The 24,922-nt window shown below is 59.5% G+C and overlaps 1 protein-coding gene across 1 annotated transcript in view; it reads right to left on the bottom strand.

The window, feature by feature from the left end:
• The window catches only part of MAD1L1 (mitotic arrest deficient 1 like 1), a 288,983-nt gene that overhangs the window by 161,956 nt on the left and 102,105 nt on the right, over window positions 1-24,922 (bottom strand). Inside the window, exon 9 of the mRNA XM_029945762.1 lies at window positions 17,530-17,674. Coding sequence (XP_029801622.1) covers window positions 17,530-17,674 — 145 coding nt within the window. The remainder of the gene's footprint in view (window positions 1-17,529; window positions 17,675-24,922) is intronic.

Below are 24,922 nucleotides of genomic sequence, written 5' to 3'. Positions count from 1 at the left end.
AACACATATGATCATATGCACACACACTCTTACACATTTGCACACATGCAGTCTGACCCCCCCATTCCCTGACACGATGAAGCAGAGACCAATAGACAGAAAGAAGCCTCGGTCAGAGTCAGGTGCATTTGAACTACACGCAGACAAAGCGATCTCCCGCTCCCGGGCCACACTCGACTTTCCCCAGCCACAGTCCCGGAACCGGGATTCTGCAAATCCTAGCTTGGAGAATTTTGAAAACGACCACGTTCACGAAGATGAGTTAAGTGTGACAGCTGTCAGCGGTCATACCTATTCACTGAAAGCTTATTTGTTCAGGTCCCGCGCCAGGTGTGTGACAACTCTACGTACAACCACAGACCCCACCCATGGTACATGAGGCCTCTCACAGTAAGCATGGATGCGCAGCTGCCAGGAGGACCCTGAATGGTGGCTAAGTTGCTCCCTGCTGAGAGCACGGGGACCTGCAGGGCACCACTCCGCCTGTCCCCCTCAGCCATGCTCCCAGGGAGGGGCCATGTGCCATGGCTTTTGTGTGATTCTTAACCCCTCAGCACTGCCACCCTGTGCCACAGGGTGGGAACTCCTTTCCCACCTCTAACATGCCAGCTGGGAAATTTTCGGGTGGCCCTATAGAGCAGGCTGTTAGAAGCACGCATCACGTCAGAGCAGGCATGTGAACGACCACTGCGCCACCGTGCATGCTGTCTACAGTCACGGGCACCATAAGTGTGTGCAGAACCGCGCTCCCATGTGTACCATCTACAGTCATACACACTTTCCAAGTACTCACAGCAGGCTCTGCCCGGCACAGGGGCAGGGACACACTCGTCCCCGAACAGGGGAGGAAGAGATGGCCGAAAGACAAGGAGTCTTGAAGGGAGAGGCATCAGGCACCAAGTGACCAGGTTTAGTTCCAACTTAGGTTTTCCAAGCCTCAGCCCCAGGATCTGCTGTCAGAACAGAGAACTGGAGCACAGCTGCCAGCCCCTATCCTGGGCGCGGACTCTGTTCCTGACATGGCCAAGGACACGACCTTGGGGCGCCCACCCACCAAGGCAGCTGAGGCCAGGGGTCCCGCACAGATCCGGAGAGCCGCCAGTCCCTGGGGAACGGAGCAGCCCAGTGGGCCATGGTTGGCTTCCTCCCTTGGAAGGACAAAAGGGACTCCACAGGCCCAGCGAGGGAAAGTCCCAGCACCACGTTGGGTCACAGGCACCACAGACCCTGCTTTGGGACAAATCACCACCGCAAGCTGTGCCCGCCTCACTGCACGTTTTGGTAAAGGAAGCCAGGAACCACCCAGGCTGGAAGACAATCCCATGGAAGGCTGAGGGCCTGGCTTCCCGCGGGCCCTAGAGGCAGCCTAGACTCCTAGGCACTCCGCGAACGGCGGGGCAGATGGCAGGGGAGGCCCAGCCCCCAGATAGAGTGCACAGGTCCTCCTCGCCACTAATAGAAGGCACAGGGTCCCTCCCCCATACTGGGGGCATGAGGACCCCCCCAACACAGAGCACGGAGTCCCTCAGTATGAGTGTGGGGATACCCAGACAGTGTGGGGTCCCTCCTTGACACAGAGGGTGTGGGGACCCCCCAATAGAGAACATAGGGTCCCCACTCACACTTAGGGAATGGTGACCCCCAGTCAGAGGGTGTGGGGTCCCTCCCCAACACTGAGGGCATGGGGACCCCCAGGCAGTGTGAGGTCCCTCTGTGACACTGATGGTGTGGGGACCCCCAGGCAGAGAGCACGGGGTCCCTACTTCACACTCACCCTGAGGGTGTGGGGACCGCCCCAGACAGAGGGCACAGGCACCTTCCAGGACCCAGTCTCTGGGCAGTGACTAGGAGGACAAGTCAGGGGCCGAGGCTAGCCGCAGGGAGCCGCCTGGAGCCGCCAGAACACGGACAGGGCCTCGTAGGCCAGGGGCTGCCAGGGAGCCGGCACAGCCCACGGAGCCCTGAGGCAGCACCGGCGGTAGGCAGGAGGCAGCTCCGACAGCAGCAGGACACGTGGCTATTTTTAGCCGTGGCACTGGAGAGGCTGCCTGGCGGAGAGCCACATCCCGGAGCATGACCATCAATTTCCACCTGCAGCCAACTTCCTTTCTGCTCAGGATGAAGGTTAGTCAAAGATTTGGATTTCTTCGAAATTGAGTTACAAGGAGAGCAAGTCTCCACATGCTGAGAGGGGACCATCAAGTGAGAACAAGGACACAGAGTCATCGCAGGCCTGCCAGGGGCACTTGGGGCCCCTCGCTGCCCGCGCAGCCTCCTGTCACCAGCAGGCCTGCGTAGGGGGACCACAGCCTACTTCCAGCGAGGACGCTCAGGGCTCTCTGCCAGCGCCGCACTGGTCTGCGGGTGCCTCGGCCTGGGTGCCAGTGACGAGAGAGAGGCCGTGGTCCAGGTGCGACACAGAAGGAGGTGCACACATGTCAGGAAGGAAGACAGAAAACACTGTATTGCTGTACTTTAGAAGCTTAGCATTCTTGCAAAACTACCTCACCAGCAAAATATCAAATATGCAAACGAGACAGCACCAGCCCCCTAGTCCCCATCACATGGGACTTCTGAGCCCTGAACAAGCTGATGAGCATGGGGATGCAGCCAGCTAGAGCGTGCTGGGCTCTTGAACACATGTCAGGACTTGGGGACCCGGGTGTCACCAGCTGGCACGGACACATCTATGACATAAAGCCAAGGCTGGTGAGCACACTGTCCTGCCCCAGCAGCACAGAGCGCCTTCTGTGCGGGCCGCCAGCAGGCTGTGACCTGAGGGCCAGCCTCGGAGGAGGAAGAGCCAAAGTGACGATAAACGGAGACAGACAGAGAGGGAACGTCCACGAGGCTGCCATCTGCTTCCCCGTCTGCGAGCAGCACAAGCAATGGCAATGACCAGGTGGCCCCCAGGCCTGTCTGATGGCAGAGGCCCAGCTTCTCTGCCTCAGCGGGACCCAGTGGTCACCTCCTCCAGGGTGTCCTCCACCCAGGGTGTGCCCAGGACCACCCAGGGGTGTGAGGAAAACAAGAGGTCCCACTCATGCTAGTTTTTATACATAATTTTGTTTTTAAACACTTTCTAGGCAAATGCACTGAGATTCAGTTAATATCTCATTACTGACACGCATGTCAAGTGGATAAGCACACGCCGGCTTGCATGTGGTGAACTTGCACAAAAGGCGCCCAGTCAAGAAAACAGTGGGTAAGAGCTCCCCAGCTGGCCTGGGGCCTCGGGCAGGAGAGGACCAGGAGTGTCCTGCAGGTATGCTCAGTGGGGGAGGGGGACTTTCGGACGGCATGGGGCAGCAGGGACCAAGCTGAGAGCTGGGCACCCGGCCCCCTGCACCACACCCAGGCCACCACTGGGAGCTGAGGAATAGATGGGGTGCATCTCCAAGCCTCCAGTCCTGGGCAGAGCGCTGCCCCGCGCTGGGCACCAGCCCGAAGCACGGCCCATCCTTCTGCCCTTGGCACCGGGAGCTGCTCGTTCCCTTAACCGTCCTTGTTGCAGGGGAAACCTAATTAAAGCCACTTTCCAAGTTGCTGGCTTTCAGTCCTAGCATCCAATCCAGACGCACCTGTGCCTGCCATCCCCCCACAAGCACCTCTGTGGGCCCTGAGCTGCCCTTGGGCGCAGGCGGGAGGGGTGCCCTCTGGGAGGGGCAGCGAGCCCTTGCCCACACAGGACCCAGCACAAATGCCCGGAGGAAGATGGGAAGGCACCACTCAGAGGCAAAGGCAGCGAGTGGGGGCCAGAGACCAGAACAGAGGTGAGCCACTGCCCCTTACCTACTGGGGGCTCCAGGCAGCAGATGTTTCCTGGTGCCTATTGAATACAAAAGCCTACTAAAAGCTAACTGCTGTTGAACAAAACAGAAAAGGCCCTTCCTTCTCAGGAAGGGAAAAAGAAACAAGGATGACAGGACAGTAAGCAACTGGGGAGGCTGAGAGCCAAAGAACCAGGGTGGAGCATCAGCAAGGGCCCAGTGGCCTGCGGAGGGGCAGCGAGGGCCCAGGAAGCAGGGGGAGGCCGGTGGGACGCCTGCGCCACCGCGCCCCACACAGCACCCTCCAGGCAGCGCACAAGGAGAAGGTGCCGGGCCCAGGAAGCCCCCGCGGGAAGAGGCCATGTTTTCCTAGCTCTGACGGCACACATTCACCAGGGAGCCGCAGATCCGGGACCAGTGTCTCGTGCAAGCGCCATGAATCAGTCAGCTCCTGTGGCCAATGCCAGGGGGCACCAGTTACCTCTTTTTTGAGCTCTTCGGATTTAATGTGCGGTCACGAAATGTGGACACGGGCAGTCAGTCCTGGCAACAGGGAAGCACAGGGCCTCTGATCACACATACACCATGCAGACACTGTGGAGGAGCCACACGTGCCTGGGGGCTGGGGTGTCACGCCACCTCCCCAGATTCGTGGCCCTTTGTGAAGGCACATCCCAGAGGCGTCGGGAGCCCTGCCAAAGGCGGGCTGGCGGTCTCTCCTAGGAGGTACAGAGAGTGGTTATCTGGATCTAGCAGAACACAGCTTCCAAACTGCGCAAACACAGCCCACAAAGCAGGGCCAAGAGGCCACGGGTGCGGGCCAGCCCCACTCCAACGAATGACAACCAAGGAGGCAGGCCTGCTCTCTCCTCTCGGGCCCTGGGGGTCCTTGTCCTCTGCAGCCCATGTACCGCCAGAGGAAGCCGCACCCTCACAAACCCCGTTTTCATCAGCATCTTCAAACTGGAGAGGGATAAAGGGCATTTTGCTTTGATTGTGTTATATTCCAAAAATTGCTAGTCTCTCTAGGACTTTTTACCCGCCTCGCCCCGGTTCCACAGCCTCCTCGGTGGGTAAAGCAGTAATACTGGAGATGAGTCTGGCTTTCTAATGAATTGTGCAAATGGCATGCTCCCATAACAAAACAGGCGGACGTTCTTACTTAAATGGGTAGAACAGAAATGTTAGCCTAGAGAGGTAAAATGAAAAGACAGTATATGAACGCCAGAAAATTCAGCACTATAGCCGAGGGGCTCCTGCTCACCTGTGAGGGGACGAGTGTCGTGGTGGCACTGAGCAGAGCCACCACAGGCAAATGACACACGCTGCCCTCCTGCAGACATTCTTTGAGGACTGGGCAAAAGGAAAGGGAGGCATTTCAAGTACAAGAGAAGCAAGGTCTGACCTGAGCCTGAATTTCAGGGTGTGACTCACTGCCTGGGCCCTCCCCATGCAGTGGGGTGGCTCCGAGACCCCAATTCACAGAAGACCCACCAGCTCCACTCGGCAGCCCCCACCCCTCGTAAGCCACCAGCCTGGGCAGGACAGCAGGGTTCAGGGGTGGGGACAGCAGTCCAAGCACCGGGAGGGCACTGGGTCAGTGTTTCTACAAAACTTGGAAACGGATGTAACGGCAGGAAGTGAGCTCCTATGAGGGTGGAGGGGATGCAGGGGAAACAGGACCCTGGTCACTGGAGAAGGGCAGGGTGTGACAAGGACCAGGACTGAATGTGGACAGCAGGGGAGGGGGGGCTGCATGTATCTGCAGACACCCAGCCAGCTACACCACTGCGTGTATCTGTGCCTAGCCCCGTGTGGATAAAAACATGTTTCACCGGGGGCCCAAGGACAACTGTGGCACAACCCCGGTCCTGATGAATCACAGGGCCCCACTGCTCTGTCTCTCAAGTGGACGGGACTCTGCTGTCCAACAGCATCCGCTGACCCACAGCTCAGGTAGCCCCTGGGAGCTGGTCGACAGGCAGGACCTCGGGCCTGGCACAGACCCACTTACTCAAACCCTGCCTTTTCAGAAAACCCTACCCGATCCTTATGCACTCAAGGCCCTACCAAGGAGGCAGTGCAGAGCCCCTAGGATTACTTAACCTCTCCGGTCTGCAGTGCATTCATCTCTCACCTGGTGAAGGTAGAGGTGATGTGGCACACACTCCACAAGCTGCCCGGCCACACAGCGTGTCTCTTGCATCAGCCCCAGGGTCGTCCGCACGGCTCATGGCCAAAAGAGAACCACCTGTGGTCCTGCAAAACCACTTACAGCAAATGCCCAGAACTGCGTGGGGCCCAGTGGGAGCTATGGGAGTCCTGCCTGGAGGGGCCAGGCTGGCTGGGCATCGGGATAGAGAGAAGCAGGCCGGCGGAGAGGGCCAGGGTGCCCCCAAGAAGGGCGGGCCTGGTCACGGTCAAGCTCTTCAGCTTCCTCATCCTCAGTCAAAGAAACCAAGGGCTCTGATCCAGTTCAGCCCGGCACACCTTGCAAGGCCTCCCACACCATGTGCTGGGGTCAGGGGGCCCCAGGACATCACCAAGGGCACGTGGGTGTCTGAGACACCTTGACGACGCAGGTCCCAGAGCAGGGCGGTGCTGACAGTGCCACGGCTTAGAGACCCTGTCTTCTCCAAGACTCCAGAAACATGGAAACAGACCATCCCCAGAGGCACGGACCACCCACCCAAAGCAGGGGCATCCCTGCCCATCTCAGGCCACATGATACTACCAAACTGAAACCCACAGTCAGGAGGAAACACCCTCCACACCTTCACAAGGAGCCCTCGTCACAGTGTGGGACAAAGCTGCAAGAGGGCTGCCTTCGGGCAGAGGTGGGGGCAGGCGAACGGCCGGACGGGGACCCAGAGATCAAAGTCGGCCTCACTAGAGCAGCGCCCTCAGCGCTAGGGCCAGCGCCCCGCATGGGAACGAGTGGACCTCGAGAAGGCACTGTGGGCGCTCACAAAGGGCCGTTTCTGAGAAGACATGGCAGGCCTTGGGTGTGCTAAGTGCTTCCTTCTACGCTAAGCCCAGGATTAAAAAGGAAAGAGCACAAGAGAAATCCCTTAATAAGATTAGGAGACTCAAGGGCTCTGAAGGAGAACGTGGGAAGAAAATGAAGACTGGTAGCAAAAGCAGCCAAGATTTAAGTTCTTTTGCAAGAGAAATGGATACGACCTGCTTTTCACTGAGACAGAGGCCATGTCGAGCTGCCAACCACTCACCTGAGCTCAGGCCTCCCCAGCGGAGGTGCTGGCGGCCACGGACAGAGCAGCTGCTGTGGCAAAGGGACCCTGGGGTTACACCCAGGGATGTGGGAGGGTACTGCCATCAGAATCTGCTCCCTGGCAGGGCTTCTCTCCACCCTGAGCTCCTCCCAGCCCCGGGCTCCTCCCCACACTGCACTCTTCCCAGACCCAGGATCCTCCCAGTCCTAGGATCCTCCCCACAGTGCACTCCTCCCAGCCCCAGGCTCCTCCCCACACTGTGCTCCTCCTTCCCCAGGGATGCTCCAACTGTGTTCCTCCCCACACCGTGCTCCTCCAAAAAACAGGACCAAAAAGCAGTCCTCCCTGCCCAGGGCTCCTCCTCCTCCTCCTCTCACAGACCTAGTTCCTGTTGGTGCCACCTCAGCCGACAGGCACAGTCACCCAGAAACGGCAGACAGGTGTTCAGGTTCCAGGAAGGTTTATTACCCAATTACGCTCTGAGGTGAAGTGAAATCAGAAGCCAGAGATGACCTGTCCTAAGGAGTCTGAGGGCAGAGGTCACCAGCAGAGGCTGGGGGAGGAGCCGGACGTGGGGCACGTGGCGTCCTCGGTGTCTGGTGACCCCCTCCGAGAAATGGCAACACCCCCAGCTCACAGAGCATCTGCAAACAGAGACAAAAACGCTGTGTGTGAAAAGCCTCGCAAGAAGGCTCGGCTCTCTCCAGGACGTGTTGATGCGAAGGGCATTCACCGCGAGATGTGCCCTCAACGCGCGAGCCAGACGTGCAAGCCTACACCAGTGCGCGCCGCAGCGTCCTTCAAATCCGCCAAGAGCGGGAGCCACCAGACGCCCTCCGCTCTGCCCGCCCTGAGCACACGCAGCACCGCAGAAACCACGCTGCCCCAGCAGCCGGTCTGGACAGGCTTCGCCTGGCGCAAGCGCGGCCGCGTCATTCTGGGAAGAGGCACAGCTACGGAGGCAGGGCAAGGCAGTGGTTGAGGAGGAGGGGAGGAAGGAGGGCACGCAGGGCAGGGATGCGATGGCAGCAACGGCGTCCTGTGAGGTGCCACCGCCACGTGCACACGGGACACCGTGCATCCGTCAGACCACAGGGGCCACAGCGCGGAGAGCTGACACCAACAACGTCACAGGAATGGCTCGACTATAGCGTGCGTACCCTGCAGATGCAGGTGTCAGTGGCAGGGTAGCCATTACCAAGGCAGAGGAAGAGGAAGACAGGAGGCCGGTAGCTGCATCTTCTTTTTATAAACATAAAAGTCTCTACAAAAAAAGTCTATTAACTTAAAAAACTATTTAAATAAACCACATGCTACATGATTCCATTTATTTAATATTGTTGAAATGCTAAAAACAGCAGAGACAGAAAAACAGTAGGGGGGACACGTGGGCATGGTTCTGGGGGCAGCACACAGAAGGTCTGTGCAGTGACAGCGCTTCAGCACATGTGGACGCGGGCTCACAGGACAGAGTCCCTGCACACGCGCGTGCACACACACACACACACACACACACACACACCCAGTGTTTTGATACTGCACGGTCGTCACGGGGGAGGCTTCCTTGGCAGAAGCTGGGGGAAAGACACGTGGGGCCTGACAGCCACCTTCACAACTTCCCGTGGACCCGTGGCTGTTAAACAAAACTCACACCCACAGGCCAGGCTCTGGCCCGGGAGGTTCAGCGGGGCACCCCTTCCCTGGCTGCCAGCCCCGCCCAGCAAACCTCCTAGGTGTTCCAGGCTCTCACGAGTCTGAGGAAGCTGTGTGCCTCATGGGAGGTGCCCTCGGGTTCCGAGCGTGAGGCAGAGCAGCTGCCCCGGCCCAGAAGTGCCCGGCGCAGAGCCCGGGGCACAGCTTGCTCCACCACAATCTGTGGGATGAGAGGCCAAAGGAGCAGGTGAGTGAGTCCGAGTTCTTCCTTCCTTTCCAGTTTCTTGTGTGCCTGCACTGGGGCTGTGAACACAGGAAACCCTGCTTGAAGGTCGGCTTGTACGCATCCAGAGAGAATACGAGAAAATGCTTGAACAGAACGCAATAAAAATAACCCACATCGAAACTGATGCAGTAGGCATTTTTGATAAAAACTCTTAGAAAAAACAACAAACAGGGGCACCTGGCTGGCTCAGTCAGTGGAGCGTGCAACTCTTGATCTCGGGGCTGTGAGTTCGAGCCCCATGCTGAATGCAAAGATTGCTTAAAAATAAACATTAAAAAAAAAAAAAGAAAGAAAAACAACAAATAGGGGATTCCATTAATGCACTTAAGAGTATCTAAGAGACACAAACAGCACGTGTCACCCTCGGTGGTGATTTCCTGAAGCTTCCCGAGACAAGGACATCACCAGTGTCACCAGTGTTACTTTCGTGTGACAGTCAGCTGGCAGTCCCCACAAGAGGGCAGGGAAAGAACAAAAAAGAAAAGTCTCGAGGACCCAGAGGAAGAGGCGTACGGGTGTCACGCAGGGACACGAGGCGCGTCGCCGCTGGAGCCGCTGCTTCCAAGGGGTGAGGCTATCAAGGCCGCTGCTCGCAGTCAGCGGGCCACACCCGGCAGCATGTGCACACAGCAGCAACACACACATCAGAGGTGCCACTGAAATGGCCCCAAACCAGAAAACACGCAGGGCAATGTCGAACAGTACGCATCTACCATATGATGTTCTAGTTCAGAAAACAATGCTGAGACGCCATTTCTTCCCAAACTGATTTCTAGACTCTCTGCAGTCCTTATCATGTGCCAGCAGTTTTTCATGTAAAGTAACAGGTTGATTTCAAAACGCATAATGACAAGCAAAGGATCAAAATTAGCCAAGGTCTTAAAGGACAAGAGCACTTAGAAGGTTCACTAGCAGGTATTAACACATTGTAAGTAAACACAGGGTGGTGTCGGTGAAAAGGCAGAGAAAAAGAGCCCACGGAACAGAGAACCCAGAGGCTGGACTCCCCATGACCAGTGCCTGGGTGCTGGGAACCACAGGACGCCACACGGGGAAAGGCATGTCCCTCAGTAAATGCTGCTGGGCCAACCACATATTCAACAGAGAAAAAAATAATCTTTTAAGAAATTTTAAGTGACCCCTAACTGACCTGTAGCATTAGCTTCAGGCACAACAACGTAATGATTCGGCACTTGTACGTGCCACCAAATGATCACCAGCGCACGTCCAGTTAACGTCTGGGGAAAAATGACCCCGATACCCACCTCGGGTCAAGGGAGGCCCAGTCAGGTCACTGTAAAGGGTTAGGCCGTAAAGCACTTAGAAGAGAGCAGTTAACTATCCCCGTGACTTTGGGAGCAAAGATCACAGTCACCAAGTCCACCAAGGCTCAGAGTGTCAGCAGAACGGTTACGCCATGGGTCCGCCGGACTGCGTGGACGGACTGCGCAGACATCAGAGCCGCGGCTCATCAACAGACTCTACTGAGAGAGAAGCAGTGGGCCACGGAGTGACAGCTGCTGTGGCTGTGTCTTCAACGAGCAATGCTTGTTCAGGATCCGGAGAGAACACATACAATCCCAAGGAGCATAGGGCAATCAGCCCCCAACCCCGCAGGAGGAGAGCCAGCCTCGCCAAGCCCAGCGTGTGGCACCCCTAGAGCCCCCCAGAGCATGACCAAAGCCAGAGCCTCGAGGGTCTGGGGCACTCCCAGGTGAGGGTGAGGATGGGGGGCTCCACAGAACTGGCTGCAGCCGTGCTGACACTGTGTGCCAATGTCCTCGGTCAGCCGGCACTCCACACCCCTGTGTGCCTGCCCCAGAAACTCTACCCCCCCCCCCCCCCGGGTGTTCCCCCCCCCCCAACCCCCCCCCCCCCCCCCCCCCCCCCCGCTGGCCCTGGAGGACCTCCACCCCACTCAGGGACCTTTCAAAGGTGGGACATCACTACTACCTATCATGCACTCTGACTCCCAGGGTGAGTAAGGCCCCAGTGACCACTGTGCTCTGGAATCAGGAGTCAGGGAACAGTTAGGATATAGAAAAGAATTAAGCTTATGTTTTCATTTGGTTTTTTAAATTTCTGGCTAAAAAGTTTGCTCTTACCACTCAGATTCTATAAAAAACAAGATTCTATAACCATATTATGGAATATCAGGGGCACACTGGAAATAGCTCATTTCAAATAGGAAAATGGTTTGTGTTCACCCACTTCTGGAAGGCAATTTTCAATTGCTTAAAATAGTCGTGGTATTTTACCAAGGTGATTACACTCTTAGCTATGAGTAACAATTAAACCCTTAGACTAGAGCCGCTTAATAAGGTCTCAAAATAAAACTGCGCACTCCAAGCACCGTGCACGGAAATGTCAAGCACACAAACAGGGCCCTGGATGGGACATAGGAGCCCAGAGCCCAGGCTGCGGGCCTGTTGTGTGCCGGGAGCCACACACACACCACTCTGGCCCAGGGGATGGGCAAGGACGGGGAAGACCTGAACAGGAGTCGCAGGGCCAGTGCGTGCTGCACTGCAGCGCCCAGGTCACTCGGAAGGTGAAGGTAGACACGCACCGGCACTGAACAGGGAGCAGCAGGCCAGCCGCACCCCTGCACAGACAGGCCTGACGAGCAGCCTCATCACCCCGCTGGCTAGTGAGGCAGGTCCCCGTGAGCCGGACCGGTGGCTGCGCAGGAAACTGGTATGGAACCATCAGGAATGTGCCTTCGAGCAGCAGTCAGTATAAGCCATCCGTCAGCGCCAGACAATCAATACTCACTCTCGCCGTAACTCAGCAAGGCCCGTGAGTGCAGTGGGTCAGGGTGAGGACTGAATTAGGCCAGGAAGTGCCATTGGCTCCCAACCTGCTGAGACAGGAAGACTAGAGATTTCCTACCTTGGGACCCAAGCAGTGACCTTGCAGAAGAGACGATGGTCGAGAAGGAAGCCAACATGCTTCCTACTCACAAAGGCAGGGTGCAACTCGGGCACAGAGGGGGTCACACCCACCAGCTCCTGTCATGAGGCACTCGTGTGGACAGGGACTTCCCCCAGGTTTCTAACCGGGCTGGGGAAGACACGTGCACATCCAAGAGAACCCCAGCGATCTCGGAAAACAAAGGGTGTGACGCTCACTCGGCAGGATGCCTAGGGAACCGGGTGTACGTGGCATGGCCACCATGCGTGGTGACGGGAAGTCTCCAAATCACTCCATGTTTCCTCCTGCTGATGGGCAATGGGCAGACTGTCCCCAGGACACTCGCTCACTGTGAATACAGGATACACCGGCCCCCGCACGAGGACTGCTTCTCTAAGTGCCCCACACCCCCTCCAAAACACAGAAGTGAGAGTACTCTGCGAGGCCCACAGGACATTTGTGTGAGTGACACTGGCTTCTCTTGGCTCCGGCGGCTGGGCTGTCCCTTCCCGGTGGCACATGCCCTCAGTCCCCCCTACCCCACCCCACTCCGGCTTGCTATGCAGGCCTGCTCCCTGCAGCGGGAGGTCTGCTGACCTTGCAGGCACCTGAGCCTCCAGGTCTTGGTGCCTGCAGCACCGCCCACCTTGACCCCACATGTGGCAGGCCATGACGTGCCACGGTCACCTGGCAAGGCCAGGAGGTCTCTGCAGACGCAATCAAGGTCAGGGACCCTAAAGCTACAGATTCATGCTGCCTATGCCGACCAAGCCACACAAGCTCCTGGACGCACGCAACATCACCAATGGAACCAGAAAAGGGAGCCGCGGAGTTGTGACACGTAACGGGACCTCAACGACTCGGTGCTAGAGGGACCACAAGGAAGTGTGAGGAAGAGCAAGAGCGCGCGCCAGCGGTGAGGACAGCCGGTGCGGCACAGGGCCTTGGGTTCCACAGCAAGCCCAGTGTGCCTAGGCGTAGCTCTCCCAACAGCCTATGGCCCGATAGCCGGAGAGGGTGAGGCTGGCACCCGCTGCGGTCTGGTGGGGCCTGGGCCCAGGATGCAGCCTGGCCTGCCTACAACCGTGAGATGACCTGTCTGTGGCATTTCCACTGCCATGGCTACAGGGCCACCACAGCAGCAGCCCAACACTGGCCAACGCGGGCTTCTCGTAAGGCAGGACTTGGCTCACCCGGCCATTCCACATCCCACACCCGCAGACCGAGCAGAGCCCCAGGCCCGTACCTGCCATCCAGCCACCACCTCCGGCCCAGTGAAGAGCAGCCCATCCCTGCAGACAAGGGCCCAGGGGGGCCAGGGACCCCCAGGGGCTGCAATGCAAGGTCCCAGAAGCGCACTGCCGGGCCCCCACCCCGGGGACCAACACTCATGTCTACCTGAAACCTGTGCGTCATCGCTAAGGGCAGCTTTCTCCAGAACAGCAAAACCTGGAAACGATGAAAACGCCCCGTGAGTGGTGCACAGGGTCCCGCTCGGGAGCAAGGAGGGCCCCCTGCTGACCTGAGCACAACACAGGCAGACAGGGGCGATCAGCTGAGGGGAGGAGCCAGTTTCAAAAGGTCACACACTATGATTCCTGTTGACCATGCTCCTTAAAGGACAGTGTCCCGAGAACAGAAAACCGAGGAGCGGCTGCTGCATCGGGGCTGGGGAGAGGAAAGGAGGGGGGGTGTGACTGTGCATGCCGGCAAGGTTGGCGGGCACCCTGAAGGTGGCTGTGCCCACACGGGCCTACACACGGATGTGCCGCTATCAGAGTGTGGCTCCAGAGTCACGTGCAACGTAACCACTGGGGAACCAGTGAAGGGTGTAAGGGCCACGCCTGTACTACTCTTGCGACCCCTGTGATCCACAATTTTTTCAACACAGAAAGCCGAACATGCACACAGTCCCCGCCCAGGGCTGACACGGCTGGGTGGGCAGTGGCGGTGGGCGTCGGGGTCAGGGCAGCAGGAGCGGGGCTGGGCCGGCCCATGTGCTGTGGGCCGGAGGTGCACACGTCTGTGGGAACCTGTGTTTGGCTTACAAGAGCTCGGGGAAGAAAGCACAGGGAAGTGTTCACGGACGTGTGTGCACACGCGTGTCAGGACACACACACACACACTTCCTGGCACTGCGAGCCATTCTCCAGGGAAGAGAGCGTGGCCCTGGAGCGGCAGCTGGCGCCAGGGCGGGCGGGACATCCTGGGGAAGAGCCCAGGGGACCCAGAGGCCCCTGACAGCAGGGAGGCACGAGGTGCTGCACCCCCACGCTGGTAACTGACAGAGCTCCTGGCGGCCACAGCAACTAGAGTAGCGCTGCATCAAGACCACAATCTAAAATGAATCCCCAGGACTCCACCTGATACACTGACTTAGAATGAATGGGAAGGAGAGTCAAATCTCACGCAGAAGGATTCAGAACGAAGTTACTATGCCCACGAGGAGGGGCACGACCTCCAGCACCAGGTGTGGCCATGCACCGCGGAGGGAGAGACTCAGCAGACCCCCCCGCGGCCGGGTGAGTAGGTCAGTGTCCACTGGTAAGGCATGCAGACAGCCAGGGCCCTTCCTGCACGGTCGCCTGGCCCCTGTCGGTGAGGGAGGAAAGCCTCGGATACAACCCATCCAGTGCCTGCCACAGGCTGCCTGCGCTGCATCTTGGCACTGGACTCATCCAAAATGATGAGTCCGAGAAGTATCACAGTGCAAGAAGAGGCGATGACTCAGCGTGTGGGGTCCAGGACAGAGAAAGAGCTGAGGGGAACTGGAGCAAATGGGAGGACAGCACAGACTTCAATCAACGACCCTAGTCGGGCCCAGACAGTGACGGGAATGGCCGTGCCACCGAGAAGCATCAGTTCCAGGGAGATGGGGCCCAGGTGAGAAGAGCTCACCATTTTTCTCTCCATCTCAGACTGTTCTAGAAAATAAAGGTCGTTAAAAACCAAACCAAGAACTGTCTGAAATCAAACAAGCCCCCGGGAGCAGCAGTGATCTCCCCACCCCCACTGGACTCAAACAGGCCAGACGCCCTGGCTCCCCTACACACGCAGCCATGAGGGACCCTGCGATGCCGGGCAGATGGCCCTGACGATGGGGCTCCGGACACCCACGGGTGCACACACGGTCACAGGCGCCCTGCTGGACCAGCCACCACATCCTGTGGCCAAGGCGCCACGGGAGCCTGGAGTAAGAATGGTGTGAGGGCGAGAGAAGGCACCTTCCAGACAAACGTGGAGCAAGGATGCAGCCCTGGGCACATCCACGTGGGATGCTGCGCCCAGCGCTCCTGCACGACGGGCAGGTGGCAGACCCGCTCACACCCAGGGGCTCCAGGCCATGCCAAGGGGCTGGCCCCATGTTCCACAGCTCTGGTCCCCAGCTGCCCACTGTCCACTAGGACTTCGAGGAGGACAGAATGAGCCCCCCAACACCCCCACTGCCGGCAAAGCATTCCACCAGTGTGATTGCCAACCTGTCCGGCCAGCCTCACCTGGGACAGCCTCCACGGACCTTCGTGAAGGCTCCTTTCCCTAAGAGGACTGTACACTCCACGAGGCCACTGGCCTCTGCCTCCAGGCAGACCTGCAGCTCTTACACATGGGGTGACCCAGAGCCCCCCACGAAGAGGGAAGCACCACATCTGTGGCTTATATTTTTCCTTTGGAATGCATATTCCATCTGGAAGTCTGGTCCTTTCGACCACCACCCCCCATTTGGCCCCCACCCAGCCCGTCTCTGGCACCCACCAATCTGTTCCCTGTATTCATGAGTTCAGCGTTTGCAGGTTCCCTGTGTTATGTCACTCGGCACGGTGTCCTCCAGGTGCACCGCGGTGTCACACACGGGCAGGACTTACGTCTTCCTTGTGGCCTGATGACATCCTGTCATGCACCTGCACGGCGCCTTCTTTCCCCGCCCACGAGTGACGGGCACTGCGTGACCGTGGTAGATGCTGTGTCAGGAGGCCCATAGACATTCACTCCACACACTGGCTTCCCCCCTCCAGGGACGGGCTGGCGGGGGCAGCTGCAGGGTGCACCCTGGCTCCTCCCTGTGATTCTCAGGAGCACCGTCCACACGGAGCCCATTGGGCTGGCACACAAGGCCGCTTCAGCGCGCGGCACCGCTGCTTGTCCTATGGACGGGAAAGCGGGGACGCAGAGGGCCCAGCACCTTCCCTAAGGTCACAGAGGAAAGTTCCCCTCCCATCACCCCAGGAAGGCCAGTGTTTCTCACAACAGGAGCTACAGTCCAGCCTTGCCCTGGCTCACAGAAAGTCAAGTGCCGATGGCCCACGGCCCGGCCACACACACAGCTGTCCGCCTGAGCAGTGGACGAGCTCCCTCTGCCCATGTTCCTGCCTGTCCGCCATCTTCCACAGAGCCAAATTTGGCGTGCGCTCAAACCGAGCCCTCGGCCCAGCTCAGCCATGGCTTCAGCTCCCACGAAAATTCCACTGCGGTCAGCAAGTGTGCGCGTCCCTCCTGCCTGTCCCACCAGACTACCAGCACTAGAAGGGCGGTGACCCCACATCTGCACAGGTGACCTGGTGGCACGCAGGACATGCTAGGGAAGGAAGGGAGGAGGCGGGGACACAAGAAGGTGGCTCCGAATCGCTGCCTATAATGGACCACGAGCACCCAGGTGACAGGACTGCATCCTGGTCTCTGCCAGAGGCCACCAGCAGAGCCCAGACGACAGGGGTGGTTCTTGGGTCCTGTGTGCGGAGCTTGGCAGAGCCTGACCTGGGAGGCCCAGACCCCGGGCCCTGAGTGATGCCAAGACTCTCAAGGGACAACATGGCACGGTAAAGAACATGCTGAAGAAGCCACAAAATGGCGGGTGGTTAGTAGCTGAAATATGCCTTGTCCCCTAAGTCCTTCATAACCAGGTGGTCCCAGAGGCAAAGAGCCTAGGTTCTCATGCCCTGACATCGGCCCACACAAGGTCAGGTCGGGCACAGGCAGGAGGGATCTTCGTCCAGCAAGCCCAACACCAAATTCATGCAAGGAGAGCGCCAAGGGACAGATTCGGGCTCTCTCCTCCCTGTCTTCTTAGACTCCAGCGTTCGCAGGAGCGTTTAAATTGTGCCATCCCACGGAACACCTGATTCACGCTCCAGCGGACTCCATCGAGCAGGACGTCAGCGGCTCTCCAGGACAGTTAGAGAGAGCCCAGCACACACACAAGGCCGGCAACGAGACCACTGCGCCCCGTGCATTGACCCCAGTGACATTTCTCACTCTAAACCATGGGCCACAGACCACTGATATTCAGTCACCAAAGGAAGGGAAGGCTGCTCTCGCCCAAGGCCTAGGGAAGGGGTGACCCTGCCTTCGAGGGGGAGCCTAGGCTAGAGCGCAGCCCTAGCCGCCCTGCCCCTCGCCAGGAGCAGTAGGTCGCCGGGTGGCCGTCCAGAAGGGGGCCCACACCTGGGTCCTCTGAGTCCCAGAGGGACTGCCAGGATTTGAAGAAATCTTTCTTGTGATTCAAGAACCCTGCTAGCATCGCAGACTGCCCTCAGTCTGGGGGCGATATCAGGAACCGTGGGTGCCTGGGGCCCAGGCACTAAGGCTGGCCACTGGGGGCTGGGCTGGCAGCCGCTGGCCAGGCCAGCAGGCCCCTGGAGCGGGGCCGGCCCAGGGGGCCCCCCGCGCAGCCACGTACCTTCGTCAGCAGTAGAACCCGCTTCTGGAGCCTCCGAGCCAGGGCCTCCTGCGTCTCCCGCCGCCTCCTCTCTGCCAGCAGCTGGCTGCTGGCCTGGCGGACCTCCTCCTGGAGCTGCTGCCGGACCTTCTCCAGCCCACGGGCACTGCGGGGAAAAGGCGACAGGGCAGAGCGGTGAGGCCTGGCCCGCAGGACGGCACCCCAGCCATGCGCTCCCCTCCCCACCCCCCGCCCCGGCACCAGGACGAGCCCGTCACGTAGGTCCCAAAATAGAGCCGCACGTGCAAACGGCACGCTGCCATTTCCTCACTTGTGAATAGCTACTTAGAGCTTTTCAGGAGTTTCTGGATTTCAAAGAGACACCCAGGGTGATCCCAGAACACGGCAGGCGGCAGGGGAGGGGAGCTCACCCCCACACACAATGGGAAAAATTGCCTGCAACACAGCGCTTCGGGAGACGGCGCTTCTGAATGAGCCAAATTACCAGCAAGCACTTCCATCCGGATCACAGCAACCAGATGTGCCGTGGGTGTAAGGGAGCCCCCACCACCCGGAGGCAGGGCCCCCAATGCTGCCCCGCCGGACGCCAGCCAGGGCTCTGACAGCAGCCGGGGTGACCCGCGGCAGCTCCTCCCGACAGGCCTGACCCCCAGCATGTGGACCTTGCCCATGGGTCCCACAGGGGCCCTGTCCCAAGTCATGCCTTCAAGGGGCAGACGACAGGCCCCGGGCTCCTGGCCGCCCACTGGCTAACACCTCGTTCTCTGGCCCAGCCCTAAGTGCCTTCGGAGCCTGGTCTTTGCCCTAAAGTACCCTGGCCCCTCAGTCCGGCCCGGGGCAGCCCCTGCTCCTGACCGGCTCCGCAACAGCAACGGCAGCTGGCGCCCAGCACTTGTGGGGACTATCCTGAGTCCTGAGACCACGCAGCCTCAAGACTCTGCACATGGGGTGGCTGTCCCCACGGCCTGCTGGAGGGAATGATGACAGGGGAGGGGCCACGGGGGGAGATGTCCCCAGAAAGGACCCCAGAGAGGAGTCGACCCCGTGGCGTCAGAGATGCAATGATTTCAGGGCTGTGCTGTCAGCTGACACACGTGGCATTCACGGAGGCCGGGTAAGCCGGGCCCATGACAGGGAGGCGCCTTCGGCCTTATGTCTCACCCCGCCTCCCACTGTGTCCTTCCTGCTCTGACCACACAGCTGCACAGAAACCTTCCTTCTCGGGGGCAGACTGCCCAGGCCCCTCTTTCCTCCTGCACCCGAGTGCGGTTTCTGCTCCCATCACATAGTTGAGTCTGAGCGTGCACACGGGTCACTGAGGGAGCGGGCGGGAGGTTCAGCCGGCCCAGCGCGGAACCCCCATCTGTATCCCAAGGGTTCAAGGGAACCATGACCGACTGTACCTGACCCCTCTTGGTGCTTCACAAAGACATGAGATAAGATTAAAAAAATAGGTACAAATAGTTATTTGAAACACCCATTAAGAGGCTAATTCAACTTAACACTGTGCATAGACAAGTTAATAATCGAGGGCTGAGATCAACTCCAGAATCGCTGGATTCAAGTGGGGCTCACGAGTGCCGTGAATCAGCGTTCCGACAACCGGCCACCAACTACAAGACTGGCTATGTCGCTGCTCTTGCACACAAGGCTGAGATGCTGTCCAACCAAGTTCAGGGATGACGGGTTGTGGACAAGCAGCCCTGAGTGCAGGCCTGGTGGGGATGGCCTTGGGGGAGTCAGATAAGCCCAGGCCCCCTGCCATGTAAGAGCCTGCTGCCCAGAAAGCTCCCCACCAAGGGCAAGTGGCGGCCAGGGGGTAAGTGGGGGTGCAGGACGCCTGCGCCTCAGCCTGCTGGTGGCCAGCTCCCTGTGCTCAAATCCCCCCTCACAACACTACAGGGTTTCAGCCCCCGGTCCCTGGCGGGCCCCCCCGGCCCAGTCCTGCACATCACCAAGAAATGGGCAGCAGCACTGAGTCTGGGGACACCCAGAGAGAGGCAGTCGGGCCCAGGCTGGCGGAGCCCTGGTGCCCAGTTAGGAAGACAGCCTGCATCAGGGGCGCCTGGGGGGCGTAGTCAGGAAGCGTCCAACTCCGGCTCAGCTCATGATCTCATGGTTCATGAGTTTGAGTCCCACCTCAGGTTCTGTGCTGATGGCATGGAGCCTGCTTGGGATCCTCCTCCCCTCCTACCACCACCCCCGCTTGGCTCACACTATCTCAACAATGAATTAATAAATAAACATTGCAAAAAAAGAGAGAGAACCTGCCTGTCCCAGTGGTAAAATGCCTTCCACGAAACCAGGATGTTCCAGAAAGCACAGGGCAGAGGACACAGGACCCAGCAGACTGGGCCGGCAGCTGAGTGTGCAGCCCCAAGGCCGACATTCTGTCCACGCTCAAGCGGTCTCTGAGACAGAACCACAAGAGCACTTCCTCTTCAGAGCACCACAGGGGACTCACTCCACAGAGGCCTGTCCAGGACCCTCAGCAGCTTGAATGTGCCGGCTGCTGTCCCTGTGGGGAAGGCCCCAGAGGGACTAGCATGAGCCAGACTGAAGGCTGCATGCTGATAGGGCAGAGAAACCACATGACTCCCGTGGACCAAGAGTGTGACACAAGAGGTCACTGTTGTTGCCTATCCAGTTGGAGCTGCAACGTGGAGAGACATGGAGAGATGTGGAGGGACAGGAAGGGATGGGGAGAGATGTGGAGGGTCGAGGAGGGACGAGGAGGGACGGGGAGGGATGGGGAGGGACGGGGAGAGACGGGGAGGGACGGGGAGGGATGGGGAGGGATGAGGAGGGATGAGGAAGGACGTGGAGAGACGTGGAGAGACGTGGAGGGACATGGAGGGACGGGGAGAAACGGGGAGGGACGAGGAGGGACGTGGAGAGACGGGGAGGGACAGGGAGAGAGCACTCTGACATCACGGGGCAGCCATCACGGAGCAGCGGGGAGGCACCTGCCATCTACCTACCATCATGTGAGATGCGTGTAGGGGCACTGTGGCCCACTCCCCCAGCAAGAGACAGCCTAGGGCAAGGGGGCTGGAGTCCTTGAACACGAGTCAGTCACTCAACGGGCAAGGAGCAAACACCCAGGTGGGTCACTGCCTCGGGGGGGGGGGGGGCGTGTCCGGGGGGCAGCATGCAGGGTAGTGGTTGGGGGCCAAGGGCATAGCTCTGGGAGACAGGAAGTGCAGACCCCTGTCCCCAGGGAGGTGCCATCTAGCTGCAGAAGAAAAGAAAGCACAGGCTGGGGACAAGATGTCAAGACAGACTCACTTCTGCATATAAACTCCATGCAGACAGGAACAGTGAGGGGACCCTCAAGGGGCGGGCCCCAGGGTGGGGATGGACAGACAGCAAGGCACCATGAAGGGGTGGCTCCCAGAAGAGTGCACTTCCCTGACATTTCCAAAAATCCTGGCCACGGTTCCCCAAGTGAGTGGTTCAAAACCACCAACCGGCAGCTGCCCCGCCCACCCCACGTGTGCAAGGGCAGAAGGGGCCCCATGTGCTCAACGGCTGACCCTCATTGGTGGGCGGTCCTCTCTGGTCCACCTTAGTCTTTCTTGAGAAGCAAAGAAGAGAAAACTCATAAAACATTAAACCACTACTTCTAAGCTTAAGCTGAACTCGCGGGTCACTGGCATTTCCGCGAGCCTCTGGGAGCTGGGAGCGAAGCGCTTAGTGCTTAAAGAGAAGTCGGTGTGCCGGTCGATCACTGCCGTTCTGAGAGGTGTCTGCTGCGGGGGGCAGGTCTCGGCTCCCGAGAACCGGCTTTGTGCCGCGGCCCCTTAATGCCATCCATGCCTCACAAGGGACAGAGGACACAGCTCCCTCTGAAGCGGCAGGAGACGTTTTAATGACCTTCCGGAGATGACTGGGATGTCGACTCGGGCTCCGCACGCACCTTGGTGCCTGCGCCCCCCACCCCCACCCCGGGCGCTGCAGGAGGCACCAGGCCAGGGCGGTGCTGTCCACCGGGGAGGGGCGACCATGCCCTGGGGAGCGTCACACCTGGTGTAGGCCATGAACATACCGACACCCATCACCAGACCCAAACTCGAACCTTTACCGTGGGCACAGCATCGGCAGGGAAGTGCGAGTCACACTGCCCGCGGGCGGGACGGGAGTGCATGCTGGTCTGTAGCAAGTACGCTTCTTCCAAAGCTAGGGAAACGGTAACAAAATTTTATTCACAATTTTGCAAAATCTCTAAAGCATCCTCTTCCATTGGGCTCTAAGGAACACAGATCAAACCACCAACACATACACTCTCTCTCAGCTTCTCCAGTTCATAGATTGCAAACTTGGGCCCAAGTGGCTCACTCACATGAGGCCCGTGCACTCCATGGGGCACAGCTCGGGCCAAACCACCATCTCACAGGTGACCCTGTTCTCTGGCTGGGACACCCGGGCGCCAGGGCTGAGCCAGGATGGACAAGCACACACAGGTCTGGCCCCAGGCTGTACAGGGCCTGGTGGGGGCTGTAGACACCGGCGGGGAGGGCAGTCAAGGTCCTGACTCCACCAGGGCTCAGCAGGGAATGTTGAGAGGCTGAACATTCTAGAGGTCTGCCTATCCAGCAGAGCACAGGGATAGACTATAGAAAGGACAGAGCAGGACTACGGGCCAAGGAGTGTGCAGTGGGGCAGAGCTGCCAGCCGGACATGGGGAAGAGTGACTAGTAGGCAGGTCGGGTGCTGCTCCCGAGCCCGGGATTCCCACCCTGCATGCCATCAAGCTCAGGGGACATGGCCAGGGTCTCGGCTGACACTGGGTCACCAGCAGCTGGAGGCCCAGGGCTGGGTTCTACCAGGAAGAGGGGTGAGGAGGCCTCTCTAGGCTCGCCCGACAGTGCTAGAAGACAGCACGCCCCAGGCTCGAGTGGGGCCCCTGGATTTCCCCAATGGCTTGGGGCCTGGACTGGCCAAGGACAGGAGGAAACCAGTTACCAGGGGCCTCAGGACACGGTGGGAACTGCCAACTGGGGGTGTCTGGTACAGGGGTGTGGCGAGGGCTCCCAAGAGGGGAAAGCAGGGGGACACAGACGGGTTTTGGGGGACTTGACCCGCAGGCAGGGAGGCCCCTGCTCAGCAGCGGACCCGCCCCGGGCCAGGCCTGTGGCGCACCACACACGGCCACAAACACCCCTGCACAGCCATTATGCCAGGGAGTGCCCGAGCCGGCGCACACTTTCTGCAGCAGCACCTGGGGGGACCTGGAGAGGGTCACGCAGATATACTCGCAGACGGTGATGGGTACCGGCCGCAGAAACCCTCCCTTCCCCAGAGGCAGCAGTGCGCCATGGCCCGGAAACTGGCACAGGGCACAGCCCACTGCCAGCCCCAGAGCACTCCCCAGGGTGGGACGTGCATGGGGCTTCCAAGAGAGACGAAGACCCATGGCCCCAGCCGCCCCCGCCAGAGAGACACCATAGACCGGGTGTGATCCCCTGTGGCGTCAACCGCCCGTTTCCTCACCGAGAGCACGGATGCCACCAATCTCTGCCCTGCCTCACGGGCGACGGACACTCTAATGAGATACACGTTCAAAGGGCAGAGCAAGTGTCAAGTCCCTGCCATGTCCCTGCCTTAACGGGGTGGGGGCACTGTACTCAGCTGGGGTGGAGCGGCGGGGTGCGGCCTGGTCAGGTGCCCAGAAAAGCCTCCCCAGCGCACCCCTGGCTGAGACACACACCACGATGCACTATGTGGGAGGAGGGGCAACAGCAGAGGTGGCGGGCGGCCAGGGTCTCCACAGCACTGGGGACTCAGGGACCGTCTCATGAGCGGACAGGCTGCCCAGCAGGCCACGGGCCCAGCATGCGTGGTCTTGCAGAACCACGAGCATCAGAGATGAGAGGCTGTGGCCGCCATCAGGCCCCTGTGCCCCCCGGTGAGGGGGCAGGCCCTGCCGGGGTTGCACAGCTGGGGCATAGAGAGCCAGCTGGGCTCCTACGCAGACCTGGAGCCCTGTCTGCACGTCGGTGCCCTCCCACCACGTGGCCATGGCCAGCCCTGACCAGCATGGCAACAGCAGGGCTTGGCGACAGAAATGCAACCACAGGCCCTGGTGGTCTTGCCACATGGCAGCTTCGGCCTATGTGCCATATACAGGGGAGGTGGGGAGAAGGCGGGGGAAGAGGGCAGAGACGGGCAGCCGCTCCTCTGCTGGTCCTGCTCTGACTCACCAAAGGGGCTGCCTTGGCGAGAGGGCAGTGAGCCTCAGCCCGTACCTCAATGCCCTGGCTGAGGACGCATGCAGCTGTCTGTGTGTGTGCCATCAAGTTCCTACCCGAGATGCCTCATACACATTCCTCTGATAAATAAAAAACCCAAAGAGTGGAAAGGAAACCAGAGAACAAAGAGAGCAAAGGCTATGCCACCCCATTCGGAGGAGCTGCAGCAGAGCACTTCCTAGGGCACTGCCGTGCACCAGCCCACTGCCCCTGGCATCTCATCGAGTCAGACTCCCCTGCCGAGCGAGCGTCCATGCGTCCCAGATAGAGGCCCTGCTAGAAACACGCTCAACTGACCTTCAGGCGTGAGAAGGAAACCTGCCCCTGCAGCTTCCATTCAATCCCCACCACAGTGAGCCATCTGGTTTAACTCATCAGCTGCCGACATGGAAGCGCACAGGCAGGGCTGCCCGCAGGTCACGGGAGTGGGGAGCCCCAGGGTGCCGGGCACACAGCAAAATGAGCTCATCACCCACCCCAGGCCACCAAGACTTGGGAGGTGAGGCCAAGCGCTCCGTGCCCTAGAGCTCCAGCTGGCAAGGCCACAGTCCCAAGGAAAACAGTGGCGAACAGATAATTAAAGCAACCACGGTCAGGCGACATGGACTGCATTCCAAGTGCCACAGAGTCGCCCAGCTCTGATCTCTGCAGACTGGGGAAGGGCTTCCACGTGCTTCCTGTCCCCTGGCCCCAGTGTCCCTGAGGACGAGGGTCTGTGTACAGCCCCAGGGGATGCAAGAGTCACACATCAAGTGGGCAGGAGGGCCAAGCTGAAGGTGCCACGTCCCTGCTCCTAACCCTGTGGTCAGCTGACCATCCACCACCTTCTTCTGGAATATAAGGTTTCGCTGGAAGGCAGCCACACCTTGTGGTGTCCGTGGCCACTTTCACGTAACAGATTCTGTGGCCCAAACAGGCAAAACCACTGACTGGCCACCTGCAGACACCATGTGCAGTCACTGCCCTGGGTTTACGGTTTGGAAGGCATGAGGCATAAGTGAGCAGAGACAAACCCCGCCTCCGAGGCGCCCCCACCAGCGCACGTGCTGGCCCGGCGCCACGTGTGCCACGCTCCTTCCTGGAGAGAGGACCTCCGGAGTGCCGTCCCCTCATGACTGGGCACCCGCTCACCTTCTTCCACA

The sequence above is a fragment of the Suricata suricatta genome, chromosome 8 (genome assembly GCF_006229205.1).
Source record: "Suricata suricatta isolate VVHF042 chromosome 8, meerkat_22Aug2017_6uvM2_HiC, whole genome shotgun sequence".
NCBI classification, from domain to species: domain Eukaryota; kingdom Metazoa; phylum Chordata; class Mammalia; order Carnivora; family Herpestidae; genus Suricata; species Suricata suricatta.
This window is presented reverse-complemented; position numbering and strand designations above follow the sequence as displayed.